The sequence below is a fragment of the Papilio xuthus genome, unplaced genomic scaffold (genome assembly GCF_000836235.2).
Source record: "Papilio xuthus unplaced genomic scaffold, Pxut_1.1 DF825017.1, whole genome shotgun sequence".
Classification (NCBI taxonomy): Eukaryota; Metazoa; Arthropoda; class Insecta; order Lepidoptera; family Papilionidae; genus Papilio; species Papilio xuthus.
The window spans coordinates 6,395,907-6,417,560 of record NW_013533632.1 but is presented as its reverse complement, the minus strand read 5'-3'; the positions used below and the strand labels follow the sequence as shown (position 1 = coordinate 6,417,560).

General features: G+C 32.6%; 2 protein-coding genes across 2 annotated transcripts in view; both read left to right on the top strand.

Moving 5' to 3' along the window:
• Positions 1 to 21,654, top strand: part of Snmp2 (sensory neuron membrane protein 2) — a 46,596-nt gene that overhangs the window by 17,063 nt on the left and 7,879 nt on the right. The window contains exons 4-6 of the mRNA XM_013323691.1: positions 1,380 to 1,640; positions 3,043 to 3,269; positions 6,038 to 6,219. Of these exons, the coding sequence (XP_013179145.1) occupies positions 1,380 to 1,640; positions 3,043 to 3,269; positions 6,038 to 6,219 (670 nt within the window). The remainder of the gene's footprint in view (positions 1 to 1,379; positions 1,641 to 3,042; positions 3,270 to 6,037; positions 6,220 to 21,654) is intronic.
• LOC106126199 (mucin-5AC) lies at positions 8,794 to 11,561 on the top strand. The gene has a single exon (XM_013323689.1). It carries the CDS (start codon positions 9,017 to 9,019, stop codon positions 11,201 to 11,203), a length of 2,187 nt encoding a protein of 728 aa, XP_013179143.1. The 5' UTR covers positions 8,794 to 9,016; the 3' UTR covers positions 11,204 to 11,561.

Genomic DNA, 21,654 nt, shown 5'->3' with positions numbered 1-21,654 from the left:
GTGTACAGCAAATTGAAGCACCGTTTAAATAACCTATCGGGAACAATTTTTTAAAACCTTACATAGGTTAAGCAACCTAGTAGGTTTTCAAAAATATTTTTATGAAACTCGAAATCGAGAAGTTCAATTCAGGAATAGTCTTAATTTGAAAATGTCACAGAATTATTCACCTGTAACAAAATCAACTCGCTACCAGTTTAATAACGATGCTTTGGATCTACGCAGTCCGAGAACTGAGTTCTACATTGTTGCTTGTATTATAATATATAATCTCTTACTTTTCTCTTTTCAAATATATCAAGGAATCTATATAATCTTTTATTACATTGGAAGGATAACTTAAATTACTCTGTCCCATTTTTATTTGATACAAACCACTGAACAGCATCTCAATTTAGAAAAAAATCCTGACTACACATAGACTTTCGACTTTCATTTGCCACGGATTAAGCATATCTCTTAGTTCTCCATTCATCGCGATGTACATCCTTGTCGGTTACGGTTCCTAATATCTTCCATATTTCATTATAGTCAATCATGTCTTTATACTTGTTACCCATCTTTCTGCTGTCTTTCTCTATATATAGATTTGTAAGTCGGGTTAAATATTGTACTTAGGTCTTGTTTAACTACATGTATCAAAGGCAACGTGATTCCCGTTCCCGGGCGAGACAGCTAAAGCGACAACGTGCTCGATCAATAACAGCCATATCAGGACCGTCAATCACGTGTCTCTTTCATGTTTACCTTATTACTGTACACTTTTATATGATAACAGTATCATCGTTAACGTATAAAAGCAGGCGAATTTTCTATACGTCGAACATCAAAATTACCTTGCCCTGTATTACTTATTTATGCCTCAAATATCACCTTTAAGGTCAACGTATTCAAATCACCAATAATGTACAATTTACTCTTAAAATAATTTCCTACTACCTACGTCTCTGCTCTTATTTATTTGACAGTATCAAATTAAGAAAAAAATGAGATTGGAAAAATATTTTATAACATATATGCAACATATATGAATCAAGTTCTAACCCGAACCAAAATGTATAATAACCCACGACTTGTTACCGCGTTATTAAAAGTTTAGTTCGAAGCGCATGGAAGTGAAATTTTGCTAATTATGAATGCTGTAATGTGGGCTTAACACGAATATCTGTGGTAAACGCCATCGTATCGACATCGACAAAATCTGTGCAGCTCTCAAAATTTGTATCGGACATGTACACTAAGAATCTCATACTAATTTAAACATAAATGATGATGATACGAAGACGATTGTCGCAAATATTCGCGATAAACCCACTGATTGTAATTTTAGAAATTACAGCATTTGTTTGTTTTGTGTTAAATCTACTTTATTGTTTCAGCTTATTCTACAAGTTGCAGAGAAGTCATTTCCGAACTTAATGAGTATAATAAACTCTGCAATAACCGGTGTATTTGGTAGATATGGTAATCCTATCGTCGATATAAGAGTTCGTGATTTATTATTTGATGGTATTAGATTCTGTGAAAACCCCGGTCTCATCGCCAGCATCGTTTGTACTCAGATTAGAAGTATTGGCGCTACTTCTAATAACTTGGCTGTACAAGAGGATGGTTCCATCATATTCGCTCTTCTTACATCGGTAAGTAGTATTAAATAGCATTAAATTAGTATTATAGAGCTTTAATTTATTACATAATCTTCTGATAAGAGAGGTTTCAATGCAAGAAATTACTTTAAATAAATATTTAACTCACGTTCATCAAATACTTGACATATTCAGTATCTGCTCATGCACGTACCGCGTGTTTCCATTCCATTGATATTTCACCTTAATTTCACCTTTTCAATACTTGAAAAGCACGGAAATCAAGTAAAATACGTAAAACATTTTTGAGCAGTCAATAACTTCGTTTGAAAAGCCGAAAAATACGCTGTCAAAAACAAATCCACCGATTGTCAGTTACCCGCGGCATTTTTGTATAACTGAAATTTCCAACGAAACAACGCATTTTTTTTTAATTGGAACAAATTCGAAACACGCTAAAAATATTTTTGTGGAATATTTTCAATGAATCGGGTTTATTTGTGTTTATTTGAGGCTACAGAAGCTAGCAATTAGAACGACGTTTCAAATTCTGTAGCTAATACTAGCCCAGTGATTGTTCATGAAATGAATATTGGAGTCATGTGGGGACTTTAGCTCGATGTTGTAAGTATCATTTCGTATTTATAAACTAACATTAGCATGAAATAGTATTCAAATATTAAACCTAACATTAATAGTTTAAATCAACGACAACTCTGAAGATCCATCAAACAACATATGCATGTTGTATTAGAATTAGAAATAATACGAGCGATTGCACAAACAACTTATATAGGCTTCAATTGATTCGAATAAATATTACTAGATGCAGCCTGGAAGAAGCAGGAAAATAACATGGTAAAATTGAATCAATTCAATATACAATGTTCGATGTAAACGTAGAAATTTATAAAATATCCCTTTGGAGTTTTCCATATTTCCGAACGACTGCACGTGTAATTCAAGAGAGAAAAATTGCTTTTAAAATATATATAATATTTTCCTATTCTCTGCTCCAATACGATGGTTAAGCTAGGTTAGCTGAGACTTATCTTTTTTACTTTGTTTAAATCAAGTACAAGTATGAAAATAATTTAATGACCCGAATTTAAGGAAATCAGTGTACCAGACCTATACTCGTATTATTATTTATTAATGTTCAACCCAACAGTCTAACTCAATATTTTTTTTATTAAACCTGCCGCGACTTCGTCAGTGCAAAATTTAAAAAAAAGTAGCGCTTAATATGCCTGCGTGCATTTACCTACCCGTCAGAGTCCCGTCAAAATCAGTCCAGCCGTTAACAGAGTTTTAAAAATTGTTTTTTTTTTTGTTATCAGTTTCGAAAATATATAACATGTACGAAATATAACATACAGACGGTCTTTATGAATATGTAATGTTATATACATTAGATAGATTTAAATATTGTCATTTACCATGAATTCCTTTGTAGCGTATACAACCCAGCAGCGTATACAAGGTGCACCGAGGTATTAACAATCCAGAGGACTTGGGACGCATTATATCCCTAAATGGATCGTCGCAGTTCTACTATTGGGTGGACGAAGAGGAAGGAAAACCGAGCGTTTGTAACATGATCAATGGAACCGACGCTAGTATATACAATCCATTTGTCGATAACTCGAAATCACTGTTCGGCATCAACACTGACATATGCAGGCAAGTCTCCTTTGTCTGTACGTCCATTAGTATTATTATGTCCGAGCCTATAATCCGCTTAGCTTTTGGGAACGTGTTATTCTCTGTACTGACAAACATTCAAAACATATCAATCGATAGTATTATATTCTTTTCATATTGTCAAATGAGCTATATACATATAGAGTTGTAATTATGTTCTTTTTAATCGTAGTGATGAGACAGAGACAGGAAAATGCCAGTCGGAATAAATGCTGGCATTATTTTATCTGCATTTTCTAATCTCATTAACATATAAACTCTATGCATTTATTTATATGTAGAAGTAGCTAGTTTTGGTATTGTTTACTAGCCTTTGCCTGCAACTCCGGCTGCACGGAATATAAAAAGTTAATTAGTAGCTTATCTGCCTTTGTAAACATCTATATCTAATTTCGTAATAGCGAGATTCTTTGAGCAGTTCTGGATATACCTTTCATCAAATTAAAATTTTCGCGTTTATAATATTAGTAAAATAACAAACAAATATAGTTTTGAATATAAACGAATAAATGTAATAGAGTAGAGCAATTAATTTGCTTCAAAATGCAGACGTCATTTCAAATGAAAGCATTAATGTATGTACCCGTTTCCACCGAATGTGAAATGCTTTCCCGCGAGCTATGTTTGTATAAATCTATTCACGTACGACGTTAATTAGCAGATTTGAAGCAAAGTTCAAACTCAAATTGGCTTGAAGTAACAAAGCCTTTTAATGAACATTTCCATGAGGTATGAGCTAAATACATTGGTTTAAATATTGGTGTCGCTACCCTAGGGGATAGTAGAGGGAGGGATGACTCGTTGAACATTGCTAGTTGTTGATAGAACTCATTTTAATTTCTGCGCGGTTGAATGAATCCGATGGTAATCGGATTATGCGTTTATTAGCGACGATGTTACCGATAACATTTTTAATAACATCCCACTGTCGATTTGGAAAAACGTATCCAATATTGAAACTTACATGTAATATTTTATTAATTTTGTTTAGTTCATTATTTTATGAATTAAAGCCCTTATTTGGATAGGAGATAGGCATATCTAGGTACAACTAGGTTTTGTCTAAAGCATAATAAAGTCAATACACTAAGTAAAGTTTGTACCTTATCACACACGTTGAAATCAATTACTTACTGTCGGTTTCTGAGACCAAAATTTCTGTATAAAACATATCATCACTGTCATTATCTTTGACAAAACCTTCATAACTATATGTTTTAAACGGGAATTTTTGTGTCAGAAACCCATGTTAAGTCGTTGTTAGATAAATACTATTAAATTGTAGATATCTGCGGTAAGAACTAAATTCGCATAAAAATATTTTCATCGCCTTCATTTTCTATATAAAAACTGAGATTAAAACGTGTTTTTGTACGAGCGCTTCGTCAGTGAAAATCCTAGGTATTACAGTTGGAGCTTGGCGAGAAAATAAAAGCAGCTTAAATAAATAATTCATTTCATTCCCATTTCGCGCATGTTATTTGTTTTGAATAATTTGAACACATCATCAAATGGATTATTTATGTACATAGGTTAGATGTTTCAGTGATAATGAAAACAGTTTTCATTTATGCGTTTACTTACTGGAGTCTGCCCTGTGCAGGAATGTTAATTTGATGTTTTTATTTATATTGCTGCGTCTGCGTCCATCGGATTTTCTGTTTGTATCATCATCATCAGCTCACTATACGTCCCCACCGAGAGGCTCGGAGCCTACTCTAAGTTAAGGGTGATTAGGCCATAGTCAACCACGCTGGCCAAGTGCGGGTTGGTTGAATTTCTTTGTATTACTTCTCAGATATTCTGTTTGTATATCATTATCCACACTCTATGGCAGCTCGCAATTTCATACAACACAATTTTAACTAGATAGCACGCGCGCGCGCACGTGTTATTTGATAAAAAATTGCAATTATTAAAAAATATAAACGTCAATAGCCTAATGGTTAAGGGTACGATAAATCCGTACGATTACCGATCACGAAGTCGGGGATTCGAATCCCGCCGACTATTGTCATGAACCATATCCTAGCACAAGTCTAGAGCTTAATTGCAATGGTAAAAGAAATATTAGTAAATCTACTGATATTAAAAATAAATATTAAAAAGTATTTGGGTAAAATCTTTATTATTGTATTGGATATGAAAGATAGGTATGTATTGTACACAAATACATTGTATCGCTTTGTCGCCTGCTGTAGAAATAAGTTCAGAAGCGGAGTTGGTACGAGTGTGCGGATTTATAAATTTGAAAGTAATTAATATCTATCCGTCCAATAAATCGCCTTCTATACTAGTACAATTCCAATTGTACAAACACGTACATATTCGTATAATTCCAATAATTCTGTATTACAGACGTCAAAGGCGCATTTAATTAATGAAACTTGTATTCAATTATCAATATTGATGCATCTATGCATGTAATACCATTGTCACAAAGTCCGTCTGTTCCATGTATCCCTTTGTGAAAGCTAATCCCTCAAACCAATTTATTGATAGCTCTGATAGGATCATTTATCTATACCTACACCAAAATGCAAATTACCCAACCTCAATTAATAAAATGGCAACGATTAAAATTATGTTATGTTCAAGGATATTAGAGAATTATTACGTCAATATTCTTTCATCTACTTCTCAACTCATTCTCTTGAAGTTTCATAAGACATGTTATTATTTTTAATTCGGATGAGTCGACTTTTTAAATTCTTTAAGTTTATAATTAATAATTCATTATGTAACAGGTCCGTAGAATTGCGTTATCAGCACGATATTGACTATGAGGGAATACCTGGATACAGATTCTCTGCCAACGAATGGTTCTTGGACAATGATGATGGATGTTTCTGTGTCAATTTAACTAGTGGAATAACAAGAGAGGATGGCTGCTTACTGAGAGGTGCTGCGGAACTTTACAGCTGCGTAGGTAAGTCTGCGTTCATTTATTTACCTCTTTATTATTAAATGGTCTTAATCTGCATACCTAGTAGTGTGTATTTTAATGCGTTCATATTAAATTGAATTTCATTTTTTTTATTGCTTCAGTCCTTATGAGCCCTCATTTGCACGTGCGCTTTTTTAACTTTATCGAATATTTTTCACGATATCTATACATAATTTTAATATTGGAGTGTCTGTAGGTAATATAAAAAAAACATATTTAGCGAACACGATGTATTTGTGTTGCTAATAATTAATATTTAATTATTTGAATTTTTGTATGTGTGTGTGTCCGCAATGCCACATTCTTTTTTGCAATCACCAAAACGACTTTTTCTTAACTCGTGAGCGACCACTAGGCAAAATAAAAATAATAAACATCGTACGTTCAAAGTGTTAAATCAAATAGAAAGATGTGGGTCGTCAGCGATGTCCAATCAACGAAGTGTATCAAACTTCATAGAATGCTATCAGGTGAAATGTTCTGACGCTTGCAACGGACTTCATGAACGCTTCCATCTAGGAAATGAACTAAGGTGAAAAGTAGGTCAAGTGAAAAATAGAGTCGGACCGCTTATTTTTATTAGAATTTATGCCGATGTAATTCTGTAAAGATAGTTACGTTAGTATGATGAGTTTTTTATTACAGTCAGGAATATTAATTTCCTTCCCATTACGTTAGAATTTTTTTTAAACTCGCATAGCAACAAAAATACTTACTAAATTATGCAACTATAATAGTGGTTAGTTTGTTGTGCAGATTCGTGGGGTCACAAGTTATATTTTTTAATAATACACAATAAGTCAGCTTAGTACAAAGGTTAAAAACAAATAACCGTCAAATTCTAGAGTCATAACCATGAACTTTTTATGTATACAAGGTTTGATTGTGTGAAGTTCTTGAGTCAAAAATATATTATGTCATAATTTTGTTACATTAAAAACTTATCGGAAAGAGAATTATGAGTAACCATCAACTGCGACTCTGTCCGTTTACAAAAAAAATAGCCCATGCGTTACTGTTCCAGACTGTTATCGATAGGTAAAATAGCACTGATTAATGTTTATAAAAATAATGTTCGGTGTCGTATTCCAGCGAACAAAATAGCTTAATTTGTACAGCGCAAACGACGGGCTTGTAACGTAAACTCAAGGTTCTGTGTACACTTCAGTACACTGGTGAGTCTGTACACATGTCGAGAACTGCCACGAGCACGTTCCAGTACACTGCCGTACAATTTCCTTGCTTGCACACTTGATGAACTAAGTAATACCATGGCTTTGTGTGTACAAAGGTCCTCACCGAACTTTAATTATAGTACAAAGTTATTGGTTGTGATAAATTCATCATGTGATAGCTTACAGTAAACTATTATATATAGACCTATAATAAATCTGTGTCATAATAAATATATATAATATATAATTTTATTAACAATTAATTAAAGATGTTAAAATTCTTTCAATTTTAAAGACTGGTTCTAAGCCCGCATAATACGTTTAATGAGGCATGACGTGTAAAAATAGGTTTGAATGCTTTTTCAAAAACAATAGAAAAGTACAGTATTGTCTTATATTTCAACGCTAAAATAACAAAGTTTTTTATGATTTTATAATAACAACTGAAGTATAAAGTGTTTCTTTCATTATTTTCTTTATTATCAAAGAATTGCATTGAACAAAATTCTTGTTGTTGGCATCCAATTTACTGGAAAAATGCGTCTGAAATGAATTCCTTGTAAATCCTTATCTGAACTTCCTTTATAAAACCTTCTCTGAGATGTATAAAGGAACTCATTTTCTTGCAAGCAAAGAGAATTGAATTCTGTAGTTAATAAAAAATTGTAAAAGCAATGGGAGAATTGCAATTAAAACACTCCGTAGCTCGTCCGTTTCATAAATTAATTTTCCATGCAATTGACAGATCGCTTGTGCTACGGTAATTGCTAATATAGTCTGTTTTTCTTCATAACCGTGTCACTTGAATAATTAAAAGTCTCCATAATATTACTAAGAAGAAAATTTATTATTTTATCTATGAAAATATTAACTATTAAAGATCTTATAATTTTATGTTTAAACAATGTATGGGTATAAAAGTTATAAGTTATAAGGATGTACTCACACCAGTTATGACCATGGATAGAAGGCGAAATGATGATGTAATTAATTTAAGTTAACATTAGGTCAGTTTGAACTTACCTCAATTTGCCATTTGACCTACTGCGGTTGTTGTACGAGTCAATGTTTAAATGTTTACTCGCTAATCAGAGAGGCGCAACCAAAACTCGTCTTTATTGAAAACCTTTTTTCTCTAGTACTTGTTGTCTAAGCAAGTTGACAGACTGATTATTATAGTCTTATTGAAAAAAAAATATATTTGAAAGGAGCACGTGATAAGTGCGTATGAATAAATGGCTCTATATTTATAAATACATGTGTTTAGTGTATTTTATTTTTGTAAATCGGGAGATATTGATGTAAGTAATTTATAATAGCTTTTATTTGACTACCTGTGAGTTCGCGACGTGCTAGCCTCAAGGCAAACCGCTACGTTTCAAACATCAACACCGTTCAGCTGCCATTTACTGCTCATCACTAGTTAACAACCCGTACCGATCGGATGATATAATTATCCGCGCTCCAAAATGCTCGGCAGTTTAATTTCAAACAATTAATATTACCGTTAAATACGGGTGTGACACAGATAGTGCGCGGGCGCGCGGCGGGAGGCAAAGGTAAAAAAGCGAGCGTCCGACCCCGGCGTGCCGTCACACTTGAAGATGTATACCGTGGCATTGTTGACGAGTACGCTTCTAGCTCTCGTCGGGGCGCGGATTTACGAGCGCTGTGAGCTCGCACGCGACCTGCTCCAGTTAGGAGTACGCAAGGATCATATAGCAACATGGGTTTGCATTGCCTACCACGAATCCCGCTTCGATACTGCAGCTCGCAACCCCAACAGCGGCGACCACGGACTGCTGCAGATAAGCGAAATATACTGGTGTGGAGCCGGCAAAGCTTGCGGACTTCCTTGTTCAGCATTACGTGACGATGACATCTCTGATGATGTAGAGTGTGCACTTAGTATATACGAAGAACACACTCGGATACAAGGGAATGGATTCCTCGCTTGGGTGGTGTATCCACATTACTGTAAACATAATGCGAAAAAATATTTAGCCGACTGCGATCATTCTACCAAAGATTCAAGTAATAAATTTGAAGATAGAGCACGTGCATCACATGATTCTTACCCTAATATTAACTTTACGTCATATAACCCAGTGCAAAGTGACTTTTCCTATTCTCAAAGTGATCGTTCCGTTCCATCGTTCCTGTCGATAGTATCGTTGCTTCGCGATAAATACGAGCAAGACTTTGAAAAAGATTATAATAAAAATAAAAACGTTAACTGGGCACAGTTTAAAATAGATAACGTAGATGATCTCAAACTGCCTGATTTCAACAGGAGACCAAATTTCAACTTCCTTGAACCGGTCACCGCACGCTTATCTACAACTTCTACAACCACGATGGAACCAGAACCGCAGTACAAACCGGTGAAACCATGGAGAACCATAGAGACGAATTCGTTTAGACGTAGAATGATGAAATTTAATAACACACCGATGGAAGAAACGAGGAACAAAACTGTGTACGAAAATTCTTTGGTTGTCACGACTCCAAAATATATTACATCTACTGATTCAACTAATTATAGTTCATCATCAACGAGAAGAATAATATATGATAATGGTAACTCAATATCAAGTAATGCGTGTTGTTCTACTGTGACTCAAACAAATAAAACACCGTCTACTATAATGGAAAAAACAATTAGTTATCCAACTCAAAATACTATGATTTCTTTTACAACACAAAAACCATCATTATTTTTCACAACACAAAAATTTGGAATATCTTCCACGACGCAGAAACCAGTAATTTTGTTTACTACACGGAAGCCAGAAATATCTTCAACAACGCAGAGATCAATAATATCTTCAACAACACAGAAACCAGCAACATCTCTTTCGATTCCAATAACACAACAATATTATGCAGGATTAAATTCTTCGGAACAAGTACCAAAGAAGGTTTCTGAAGCCACCGAGAATAGAGCGAAAAGCTTTTGGGACAAATTTGGTTATCTCACAACTCAATCACCAAAGTTAAAGCAAGTTTCCTTTACATCTAAATCCTTGGAGACATCAACTGCGAAACCATATGTTTCAACTCAATCTCAACAATTTACTGCAAGTAGAGTATTTCCATCTCCCGAGTATAATTCCATAAATATAAAAAAAATTGCAACCACAACAACAACTGAGAGGACAATATTTTCGACAAAGCCAACAGTAAAACAATTCCCCGTGACAAAACCAACTGCATTCGCTTGGAGGACAACAAAAGGTTGGACAGCGCGACCAACACAATACACACAAAGATATAATCCGTTTAAAACATATGTTAGTGAATATAGGACAGACAGACCAACTTTTACATGGAGACGAGGAAAATCGTGGACGAATGACTATCAAAATGTAACATATTTTAGTACTACAAAACCAACACCCTCAGTTTTTACTTCAACAGAAACTCCATCTACAACATCAAGACAATATTCGAATCAAGATGTTTTTAAATCTACAAAAGCTTTATCTACAACATCAGCTCCATTGTCTACATTTTCGAGCAATACAACGAAATCAAGTGTTCAAACAAAGGAGAGACAGGAACTAACTGAAAGAATTGTAGCAACAACGCCAGCAACAAAAACAACCTTCTCTATATTTGATATTTACTTAAATCCAGCAAAGCGCCAACAGGTTCCAAACTACAAGGTTTTATTTTCTGATAACAGCGCTTCTAATTTAAAAATATTTTCCGGTGGTACCACTTCCGCTCCATTTAATAGAAATCTATTAAAAAAAAACTTAACATTTACCAGTGAAGTGCAAAACTAAATTAGGGCATAAACTTTTTTAATCATTTTTTAACTGATGTAATAATTTTATAAGACTTTAAAATATTATTTATTTTGTGAATATATACTGCGAATGTACATATATAGTGTGAGATATAAGCATTTACTAATGTTTTTAAACTGTAAATACATAAGCCAAGTAAATGTATTTGAAGCGACTAAGTATAAATTTTATTATTCATATGGGTTTAAAAACTGCTATGCGATTTGTGAAAAATATTCATAATAACGTAAAAAGATAAAAAGCTTACAAAAAAGACAACTAGAAAAATATTATGTATTATAAACGTCCTTCATTTGTTATTCAAATATTAGAAAATAAGTTTGTCTCAAAAAAATGTTGACAATCGTTCGTAGTGTGTTTTTTTTCATAAAACAATCATAATGGCTTTACCCTAAAAGGATGAAATATATAATAATATATTTGAAACATAAAATACTTTTTTGATCATTTTAACACAGATCTTATTTAAAAAAAAAAGAAATTGTATGTGTATTGATCCAATAGCTCACATTCTTTTTCTTGGAGATTAGTATGTTTAATTATTGAATTGTAAATCTAAAGTTCAATGCTCAGATGTAGTAAAACGTTTGAATAATTCACCAAGTACTTTGGCTCAGTGTATTGACCTCTGTCACACAAACCTTCTTAGTATCTCTTTGCGCATGCATTACATCAGATTTGGTAAGGAACGTGCATGAAGCTAAGTTTAAGAAAACTCCGTTATCCTTTAACTATGCAACATTTTGCGCAATCGTGTGATGTAAACAATAACCTTGCTTAAAAATTTAGATTAAACGCTCTGATAAGAAAAACAAATAAAGCGATAATATTGCATTATCATCATTATAATTTAAAATATGATCTTATGTCTAATTAATCTTACCGTGGGTTTCTGATATCAAATTTTCTGTATAAAACCTTTCGTCATTATTGTCATTATCTGTGGTAAAACATAAATAAGAGTATATTATAAGTAGGCGTTTTGGTCTCAGGAACCCACGTATATAAGAGAACAACTCATTCATCAAATGTTCTAGCTTTTAAAATAAATTCGATTTTTAGCGGTGGATCATAGACGATATGTCAAAAAGTGTAGGTATGTTATATCAGTGTGATGTATTATTTAACATCTTGACCTTTGCTGCTTCAATCATTCCATTTTTAAGGTTAATAGCGACAATTAATATTCAATGTTTGACATCTACAGTAGGTAAACCAGCAGAGTTGTTGGTCAACGACATACATCTTGTTAAACAGGTTATTCTTCGATAGTGCGAGAAAACATTAATATCATTTACAGTTTTATTTTTTAATAGCTGTCGCCAGCGACACCGTCCGTGTGGTATAAAAAAACTTAATTAGTAGTCTATATGCACTTCCAAGCTACGTTCTACATCTATGCCAAATTGTGGCGAGATCCATACAGCCGTTCTGGAGATACCTTCTAACAAACATTCATTCATTCGCATTTATAATGTTAGTAAGATTTTTATATTACGAAATAATAGTGGTGTATTTCTTTCGAGAGCCCCTTAGTACAGATTTAACTTTAAACGGCGGCCATTCTGACCCCAACATTTAAACAAACAAAGAGTTTATTATTTCTGCAAGTCACAAAAGAAGATTAAAGGTATTTTATTAAAGATTCATAATTACTATCTGTAAGGAGTTTTAAATTCATGTTTTACATTATAAATCGTAATAATCCGTTAGCGAAAATTGTTATTACAATACCATACCGGGCGCCCACATAAAATTACTTTTTGCTTACAAAATGGTTGATATTCTTCACAACTATAAGAACATTACCAGTTAATCAACATTTCTTAACTTTTTGGATACAAAAGAAAAAAAAAGAGTGCATATTGTTGTGCACAGTTTGAAATGTCAAACGTGTTGTTGCTAATAATTTAAAATAAATAGGTAATCTGTAAGGAATGGAATGTGTAAACAACTTTTGTACTACAAAATAAACGATGGTTTCGGCAACGTGCTTATACATTGTTGATCTATTAATTAAGCTTTAGTAATGACTCGCTTTGAATGCGAACATGTAGGTGTTGCAGAGACGTACAGTACATGATGGTTAACCACTGCAATTCCGTGGTTGTTTCTACATTGTTTGATGCGGGGATTGTGGTCTATTTGTACACGTACTTCGTAATATAGGGGTTACTTAGTTCACTAATTATTATTATATAATTTAAAGCGAAAAATTAAAGCTTATATTTACAATATTTTTAATGCATTCAGTGCTTACGTTACTTTGTACTTCAGAAACCAGAGTTGAATTCAAATAAATACGATACTTAAGCTGAAAGGTATAAAATAAGACGTGACCTAACTTAACAAAATATAACTGAAGTATACTTAAAGTATTGAAAGAAAACGTGAGCTTACATTTTGACATATTTAAAAAGGTTTATTATAGTTGTAATTATATCGTATTTGAGTTAACATAGCGTTATATTTAATACCTCTCACTCACAGCCCATAGCGCCTTCCTCCCAATCCTGCCCGCACCTCCCTTTCTCCACAGACTTAATTTACCTCGGCTAAAATTGCAAAACTTTTAACATCATTTCACGAACTGATAGTTTCTCTGTTCGATTCCATATAATATTTTACTTATTCTTATTCAGAAAACTTTTCAATGATGAAGTTTGATTGCTTTGCATAACTGTCCCCGCTTATTACGAACCGAAACAATCCGGCTGATTTAACCCCGGATTATGCTCTTACATTATGCAATCACGTGCTTATTTTTCTTTTGTAGTAATAAGGGTCATAGTGATTGAAATATTTCAATGGATATTGAGTTTCCAAGGCTGAAATACTCGAACAAAAACAGGAATATCGTCTATTTTTGTATTTAAAAAAAAATACTTTATCGTTTTTTAATTAAATAAATAGACATATATGGGTCAATTGGAGACAATTATTATTATGTGATTTTAAATAAATATATAATAGACCAAAGTGAAGAAAGGATTACGTTACTTTAAGATCTACTATCTCACGCTTACTTTTAATCACATGTTATGTCGTCTCCTTAAGAATTGAATCTTTGTGTTTTGTTAACTGTGATACACATTCGTGGTCATAATATAGACATATTCAATTTACTCCAACCTTATTCTATAAATATTCAATATGGGTACGTAATAATACACTCAGTGGCTCATGCCAATGACTGCATCTGCTTAGAATAATTATTAAATGTACTCTATAGTATGTTTACAAAATTTTTTATTGTCACTTTATCTAAAATTATCTTTTTATATTTTCATACAATATTCGCACTAGATAAACGAATTTTCAAAAGGGACTAATAAAATATAGCGTAAAAAAATTCAATTTATCTTTCCGACGAACAATGACAAAGATTCGACCTTCAAAATAAGGTACTTGAAAGGTCAAGTTATGTTTGAATATGTGTACTCGCGCTAAGAGATGTTTAACAGTTACTGAAACAAACCTTAGTGTACATTGGTACTAAAAACATGGTATGATATACGAAAATAAAATCGCTTTTAAATCAGTAAAAGCACATGAATGTAGCTGTACAGCATAGTATATGTTGAATCTCTACCGCCCAGTGTGCCACCCGTGCCCCCGTCCCATTCCACTCGACGCCCGCTCTGCCCGCACCTCCCCTGAAAGCCCTGAAAATCAATAACGCAGCGCCGTGCACTGACGTATTAAATTTTCAGCTCAAAACAGGGAACTAGTTTGGTGCATGCCCTTATTATTCTGTTTGTATTTTGAACTATAAATTCAGAACTTTCCTCGCGAAATTTGGCTTTCCTAAAAATTCGTAGCAACCGATTTTAGGTTTGATAGTTTCAAAGCTGAATTATATGTAATAGTCTAAATAAGGTTTAAATCTATATTATTTCAAGTAAATATGAATGTAACATGAATCTTTTAAGTAGTAAGTAGAAAGCTGGTAAGCTATGTTATTTCTTAAACAAAATTCCACTTGAAGCGATGCTTGGTGACCGTACAAAGGAATTCTATTGTAACATTCAGAAATCCTTACTTTGTATTATTATATTATAAATTCAGATGGTAAAAAAGTCGCTGTTGCCTCTAGAGAATCTATTTTTCTAATATTTCAAACTCACTCAATATTATCAAATTATTTATTTTAAAACTTTAATACAAAAGAATCTCAAATTATTAACGTTAAAGTCGTAACGTAGAAAAAGCATTAGTTCTTTTTGTATGGACTCCGAATCGTCTAAACAACAGGCTAATCGATGATAAAGCTAAAACTCGGTCACAAGTTCACAAACACAGTAGAACTGTGCCTCGTTTCTCGTCATTTTTGCCCGACTAACATGAGGGTATATGAGTTTGTATGTATGAATATTCCATTATGATATCCCGTAGCTTAAAGGCTGAATTGATTTCGATTTGATTGTGTATATGGTTGTGAATGTTTTCCCCCGAAAGTCCCAAATCTCACACATCGTTAAAATCAATATTAGTAACTTGTCTATTACACTGTTTTTTGAGAAGACATAAGTTTGCTTTTAACTCGTTGATTTTTTTTTACAAACTCTAATTTTAATTTCCTTTGAGCTTATGTTAAACTGTTAATTTAATTTCTCACTACGCGGGCTATCTGTAAATAGAAAAGTTATATCGTTTTCTGAGAAAAGAATATTACAAACAGTTTGCTCTTAAGCAAGAAGTTGGAGGAGTGAAAATATTTTTAAATTAATTCCTTTTGAACTGGTAGCATTTAACAAAGCCCATTTATATATACAAATTTTATTAAATATAAAAAAGGGATTCTTTAAAACTTTTATCAATCCCTATTTAGTATTCGTAGTAAATTCCATCGTAATCAAGTTATTGTAATATAAATTAATTTAATTAAAAAGTAATCGAGTAAAGTAATTAGAAAGTAATTAAGTAATTTAATTTAAAAGAAAAGTAAAAGTAAAATAGTGTAATTATAAAAGTTGTCCAACGACGACGACACGATTACGAGACTGACTCGAAACAATAGAGTCTAATTTACGCTGCTCGTGTTGCGCTGTCAACAGGATTCGAAACAGATTCAATCATTTCTATTGTTCTAGAAGCATTGAAATGTTTACAATTACATTATGTAATCTTAGTTCTTACTAATAATGTAAATGCGAATGTTTAGATAGTTGGAAAGATGGATGTTTGTTTGAATGTGTCCAAAACGGCTGAATGGATTTCGATGAAATTTGGCATACATATAGAACATAGGCTGGAAGAACACGTGGGTTACTAATTATGTTTTTTTTAGTTCGGACGGAGTCACGGCGACAGCTTGAATGGACATATTTTTACACTTCAGTATAGGTGAATTAAAATCTTTATTGCGTATATATAATTCCATATTACTACTAGGAACAATCAGAATGTGAAAATTAAATTTAAAATATAAAAAAAAATGAATATTTCAAAATTCACTCGGAAAGCAAAGAAATGAAGACTTAGTGGAACAAATTAATTAAATGTCGTAATCCGAAGATCCTGGCGGGATAAGTTGGACGCTTAAATAGAATGTCATAATCTTTCATTCGTTTCAGACATCAGTTTCATCTTTCTAAAGTCAAATATTTATATTTAAAACAAATACGACCTATTTAATAGCGCGCTACTAACAATTAAATATAGTTTTAAGTATTTTAACATAGATATATATCCCAGTAGATGTAATATCTATTTGTTCGTCTACATTGAGACAATTAGTGGAAAGTTTCACAAAAAGTAACAACCACAAGCGTCTCCGAGTAACCTATGAACTTTACTGTGGGGTGGCAGACAACGTCGCACATCGCATGTCACCCCACACATGTTACATCATTCACTCTTTCGTTAAAAATATTATAAAACATTTTAACAATATGTCATTGTTCCTTTCAATATGATCAAATGTACAAACGCATTTTTTTTTAATTTTGCTTTCGAAATACAAAAGTTATAGCGTTTTTTTTTTTGAGGTGGTAAACCTATCGAAAAACTGCTCGCATGTAGAAGCCTCTCCTTGTGTAAATGAGGGGAAAGACTGAAAATACTGTAGTGCTCTTTCACCATCGTTAACCTAGAATCTATAAAGATACTTTTTATATTTATGGCGGAGTATGAGGCTTTTATACGATTACATTTCGCTCAGATAGCATTGAATGTGCTCAACAGCCGGAGACCGCAATCCGTCCTTCATGATACTGCACATGCATACAAAAAATATGAGAACAATACAACGAACCGTGCACGTGAAATGTATAAAATTTATTTAAAAAATATAAATCTCCGAATGAAAGTGGAATTTTATTTTCCGACGTGTATCACTAAACTCAATCTTAGTGGGTCACCAATTACATAAAAGATGAAAGCAATCATTTTTGATAAGGAGCTTAATAATTTCAACTCAATTCTTTTGCTTAAAAAAAATCATTATTGATTCTAGCAGAGTGATTCGAATTTCTTCGTTGTGCATTATTTCTGGACCATAGTTGACTAAAGTTGAATCACAAAGAATATATCTTTTGTTTAGGAAGCATATTTTCTCCAACATATTCCCTCGGACCGTGTACAGTATGCGTTGAATGTCGAGTAAACACTAATATCAAGCTTAGTCGGAAGTATTTTTCTACCCGTTCCGTTCTCTTTGTGGGATCAACTAACAGAAACGATGTATTCTTATCAATACAGCTTAGATTCTTTAATAAAAGACAGGAATCTTTTGTCAAAGGCCAGCAATACACTGCAATTCTGTCCATGTTCTTTGAAAGGCTTGTTTGTATTATATCGGTTCAATAAAAAGAATAATATCGCTAAGGATAAGGGAAATATTTTCTAGTTATAAATATAGCGTATCTCACCCAATCATAGTGTAGCTTTCCAATAGTAAACGAATTTTTCATCAGTTCAATAGTTTCGGAGCTTATTTAACGCAAAAAAAAAATCTTTCGCATTTATAATTTTAGTACCTAACTAATTTAATAAATTTGAAATTTCGGATGTATGAATGGATGTTTGTTGAAGGTATTTCCAGACCAACGGATCTCGATTAAATAAGGCACAGATGTAGAAAATAGTCTGGAAGGACACAGACTACTTAATAGTTGTTTTTTTAAATACCGCGCGGATGGAGTAGCGGGTGACTGTTGGGAGTTAATTAAGTTAAATAAAGGAATAACAGGGTGATATAATTAAAAATACCAGACTCTAATGCCGTATTTTCTTTTGATTTAAATATAAAAATTGTGATATGATAAAGGGTACCGTGACCCCAAAGGTACTCATTTATATTTGTTTGTATTTACAAAGTGAGATCCTGGCTGGAAAGTTCTGACCGTAGCAAAAGGAATGATAAAAAATAAATGATAAGCTTCAAAGGGAACGTTCGCAACACAAAGTTTCCCTTTTAATTAGCTCGCCACCACTGCGCCTTTGTGAGATATTTTATGATATAAAATTTACACAAAACCTTTTAAATTCTCTAGTATGCTCATTTAAAATTCTAAAATGAAGCAACACTGAAGCATATATTATTCTCCGTATTATACATATGTTTTAATAATGCAAACTATTACTCGTGCGCAGAAGCTTTGCCAATTGCCTAATGACGTCACGCGTTAACTAACTGTAATAAAGAGACGGGCGCACGTTGCAGGAGGGAGATTAATTGACAATCCTTCTCAGCGTTAATAACCAGGTTCAATAAAAAATAAAAATTCCTATGAATTATCTACGAGTATTATACCTTTCATGTTTTAGACATTACTAGTTAGAATCACTTGATGCGAATGACGTGCTTTCGTTACAAAGTCCAGTGTTAGAATGAATAGTGAGGGGACATAAATGGCCAAATTTTAGTAAGGCTAGTGTTGAGTCAATACACTGGCTCGTTTTCGGATTTTCTTCCTAACATAAGTAACATAGTAAATTAGTAAATATCCTTTTCCTTCGTTTTTTAAATCTGTAACTTACAAAATGTTTTATTTTATAATTAAAAATGCGAACAAAAATTTCCATCATTTAGGAAAATAATTTAACTATCATTTACATTTTAAATAAAGTTTAAATTTATTTCAACTGAGTTATCTTCCAAAACATCAGGCCGTCGTTTTGTTAATCGTGCTTGTAAATTGCAACGGTAAGGTAAATGAGAAAAAAAATTAAAACCTAGATTTGAAAATTGAAACGCTGATTTTTAACAAACTGGATCACTGTGTCAACAAGGCATTACCAACTATATTATTTTATTTATATTTTTACAACTTAGATACGATATTCCAAGGATTAAATTGGTGTTAGTTCTGAAGAGTGTAGGTTTAAATTTAATAATGGGCTAAATTAACTGATTGGTATAACATAACTGGAATAAAATTTAATGATATAAAATTTTCAATTTAAAAATGATACGAAACGTATTCTACCTCCAGAGTATTCAGTTCCACACGAGGTGGGTCCACTTATGTACATGGAAATTGTAGCTTCATACTTTTTCTATCACATTTCTCTTTGTTGCACAGAACAAAGGATTTCAATTTTTTCGCTAGAACGTACCGCGCTGTATAAATTTAATAGAACTGATATTTGAGTAGATTTAGAATAAAATTACAATAATTTTAATTACAATATCCTTTTATAATGAACCTGATTTTTTGAACAATTGTAAAAAAGTCATAACCGCTTCGTACTTAATTACGTTACTCAAAAAAAAACAATGTAAGGTTTGAGAACATGTTCTGTACTCTGTACCTGTTAGTTTCCACTACCGAAACATTTGTACAATGATATATTGTTATTCTTATATTGTAAAAAAAGAGATTATAGTCAAATCTCCTTATTCGCGGTTTCACAATTCGCGGGCAAAAACTACTAAATAGAGTTTTTATTAACCTTAATTGTACTAAAACAATACGGACCTCCATTTGAGAGGTCCTGACACACCTATCTTGCTTCTATATTTATATGTCTTAAATTAATAGATTGAATTATACACGTTAAATCTTAAATTCAACGTATAAAAGGCAGTACACATCCCTGCCCCTCTCAACCTTTTTCACCTTAGGCCGAGAATAATAACAAGCTCAATGTCAAAGTTCACTTCATCGATCCGTTTATCAAAACGCTATCTACATAGTTATATAAGCCTGGCATGACTCGCTTCTTTTGTGTACCTAAAAGTAATATCCATAGTAATTATTATCAACACCCACATGGAGAAAATTACTTGTTTTTTTATTGCTGAAATTTGATTGTGTCTGTCACAAATGGATTGGTTTTAAGCAATACTACAAATATTACGAATAATAGGTCTTCGAATAATAAAGTGGAGGTTGTGACAATTGAAATTTAGTTTTAAGGAAAGCGAATCAGAATTACGATTTAGAAATTTTGCCGTGACTTATTTTTTTGACAATTTACTTTACTTTTACAAGATATGTATGAAGATTTAATTCGTCATATTTTAGTATGTGTAACTTCAATCCTTTATCTAGATTCTGCTCGATCAGAATTACGATTTAGAAATTTTGCCGTGACTTATTTTTTTGAGAATTTTCTTTCAAAAAAATCTAAAAACCCTATGGATAACTTTTAGTTGAACTGTTTCAAGCATAATATATCGAGAAACTTTGGTGGTCGGCTTACGGCTGTAAGATTTTTTAGCGGTAACTAGAAAGTACGGCAAGTTTATTGCGAACTTTAACTACTAATAGCCCAACGACCACTTAAAGCTGTATAGTATTAAGAAAATGTATGTTCATATAATATTTTTACTGACGTGACTGCGAGTAAATTTATATAACAATTTCGAAACTAAAGAACAGTTTTATATAGAAAGCCGTAGCAAGTCGAAGTACGTCAGAACTGAAGCTATGGATACAAAAGTTATTTTTTTTTAAACTTTTACCGAGTACGCGGTTTGGTCGCAAGTCACGTTAGTAGTTAGGAAAACTTTGTACGGCTGCAAAAAGTCCATAAAAGTATTATACATTCATTTGAGCAACAATTCGTATGAATTTGTATATAAGTTATATAGCTGACTATAATATTCACCGCGTCCTTTTTTGTAAAAAAGAAAAAAAAATTGTTAAGTTATCAAGGCCTTCATTTTTTAATATCGGCTAAGGTCATGAGATGTTATGACTCTAAAACTGCAAATAATTTGCTTCCTAAAATCTTTGTATAAAAAATATCGTTGTCCATGTTTTTCATCTTTGACAAAACAGTGATAACAATGTGTTTTAAAAGAATTTTGATGTCAGAAACCCACGGTAACTCTGGCAAATGTCTTGCATTGAAAAAATCTATAGATTAGGATTTTATAGGTTCATATATGATACTACATTCATATGTTTTACTGTGGTTTTACTGCGTTATTACGTTCGCAAGATGTAAATGTCAGGAGATGGAAAAATCAATAC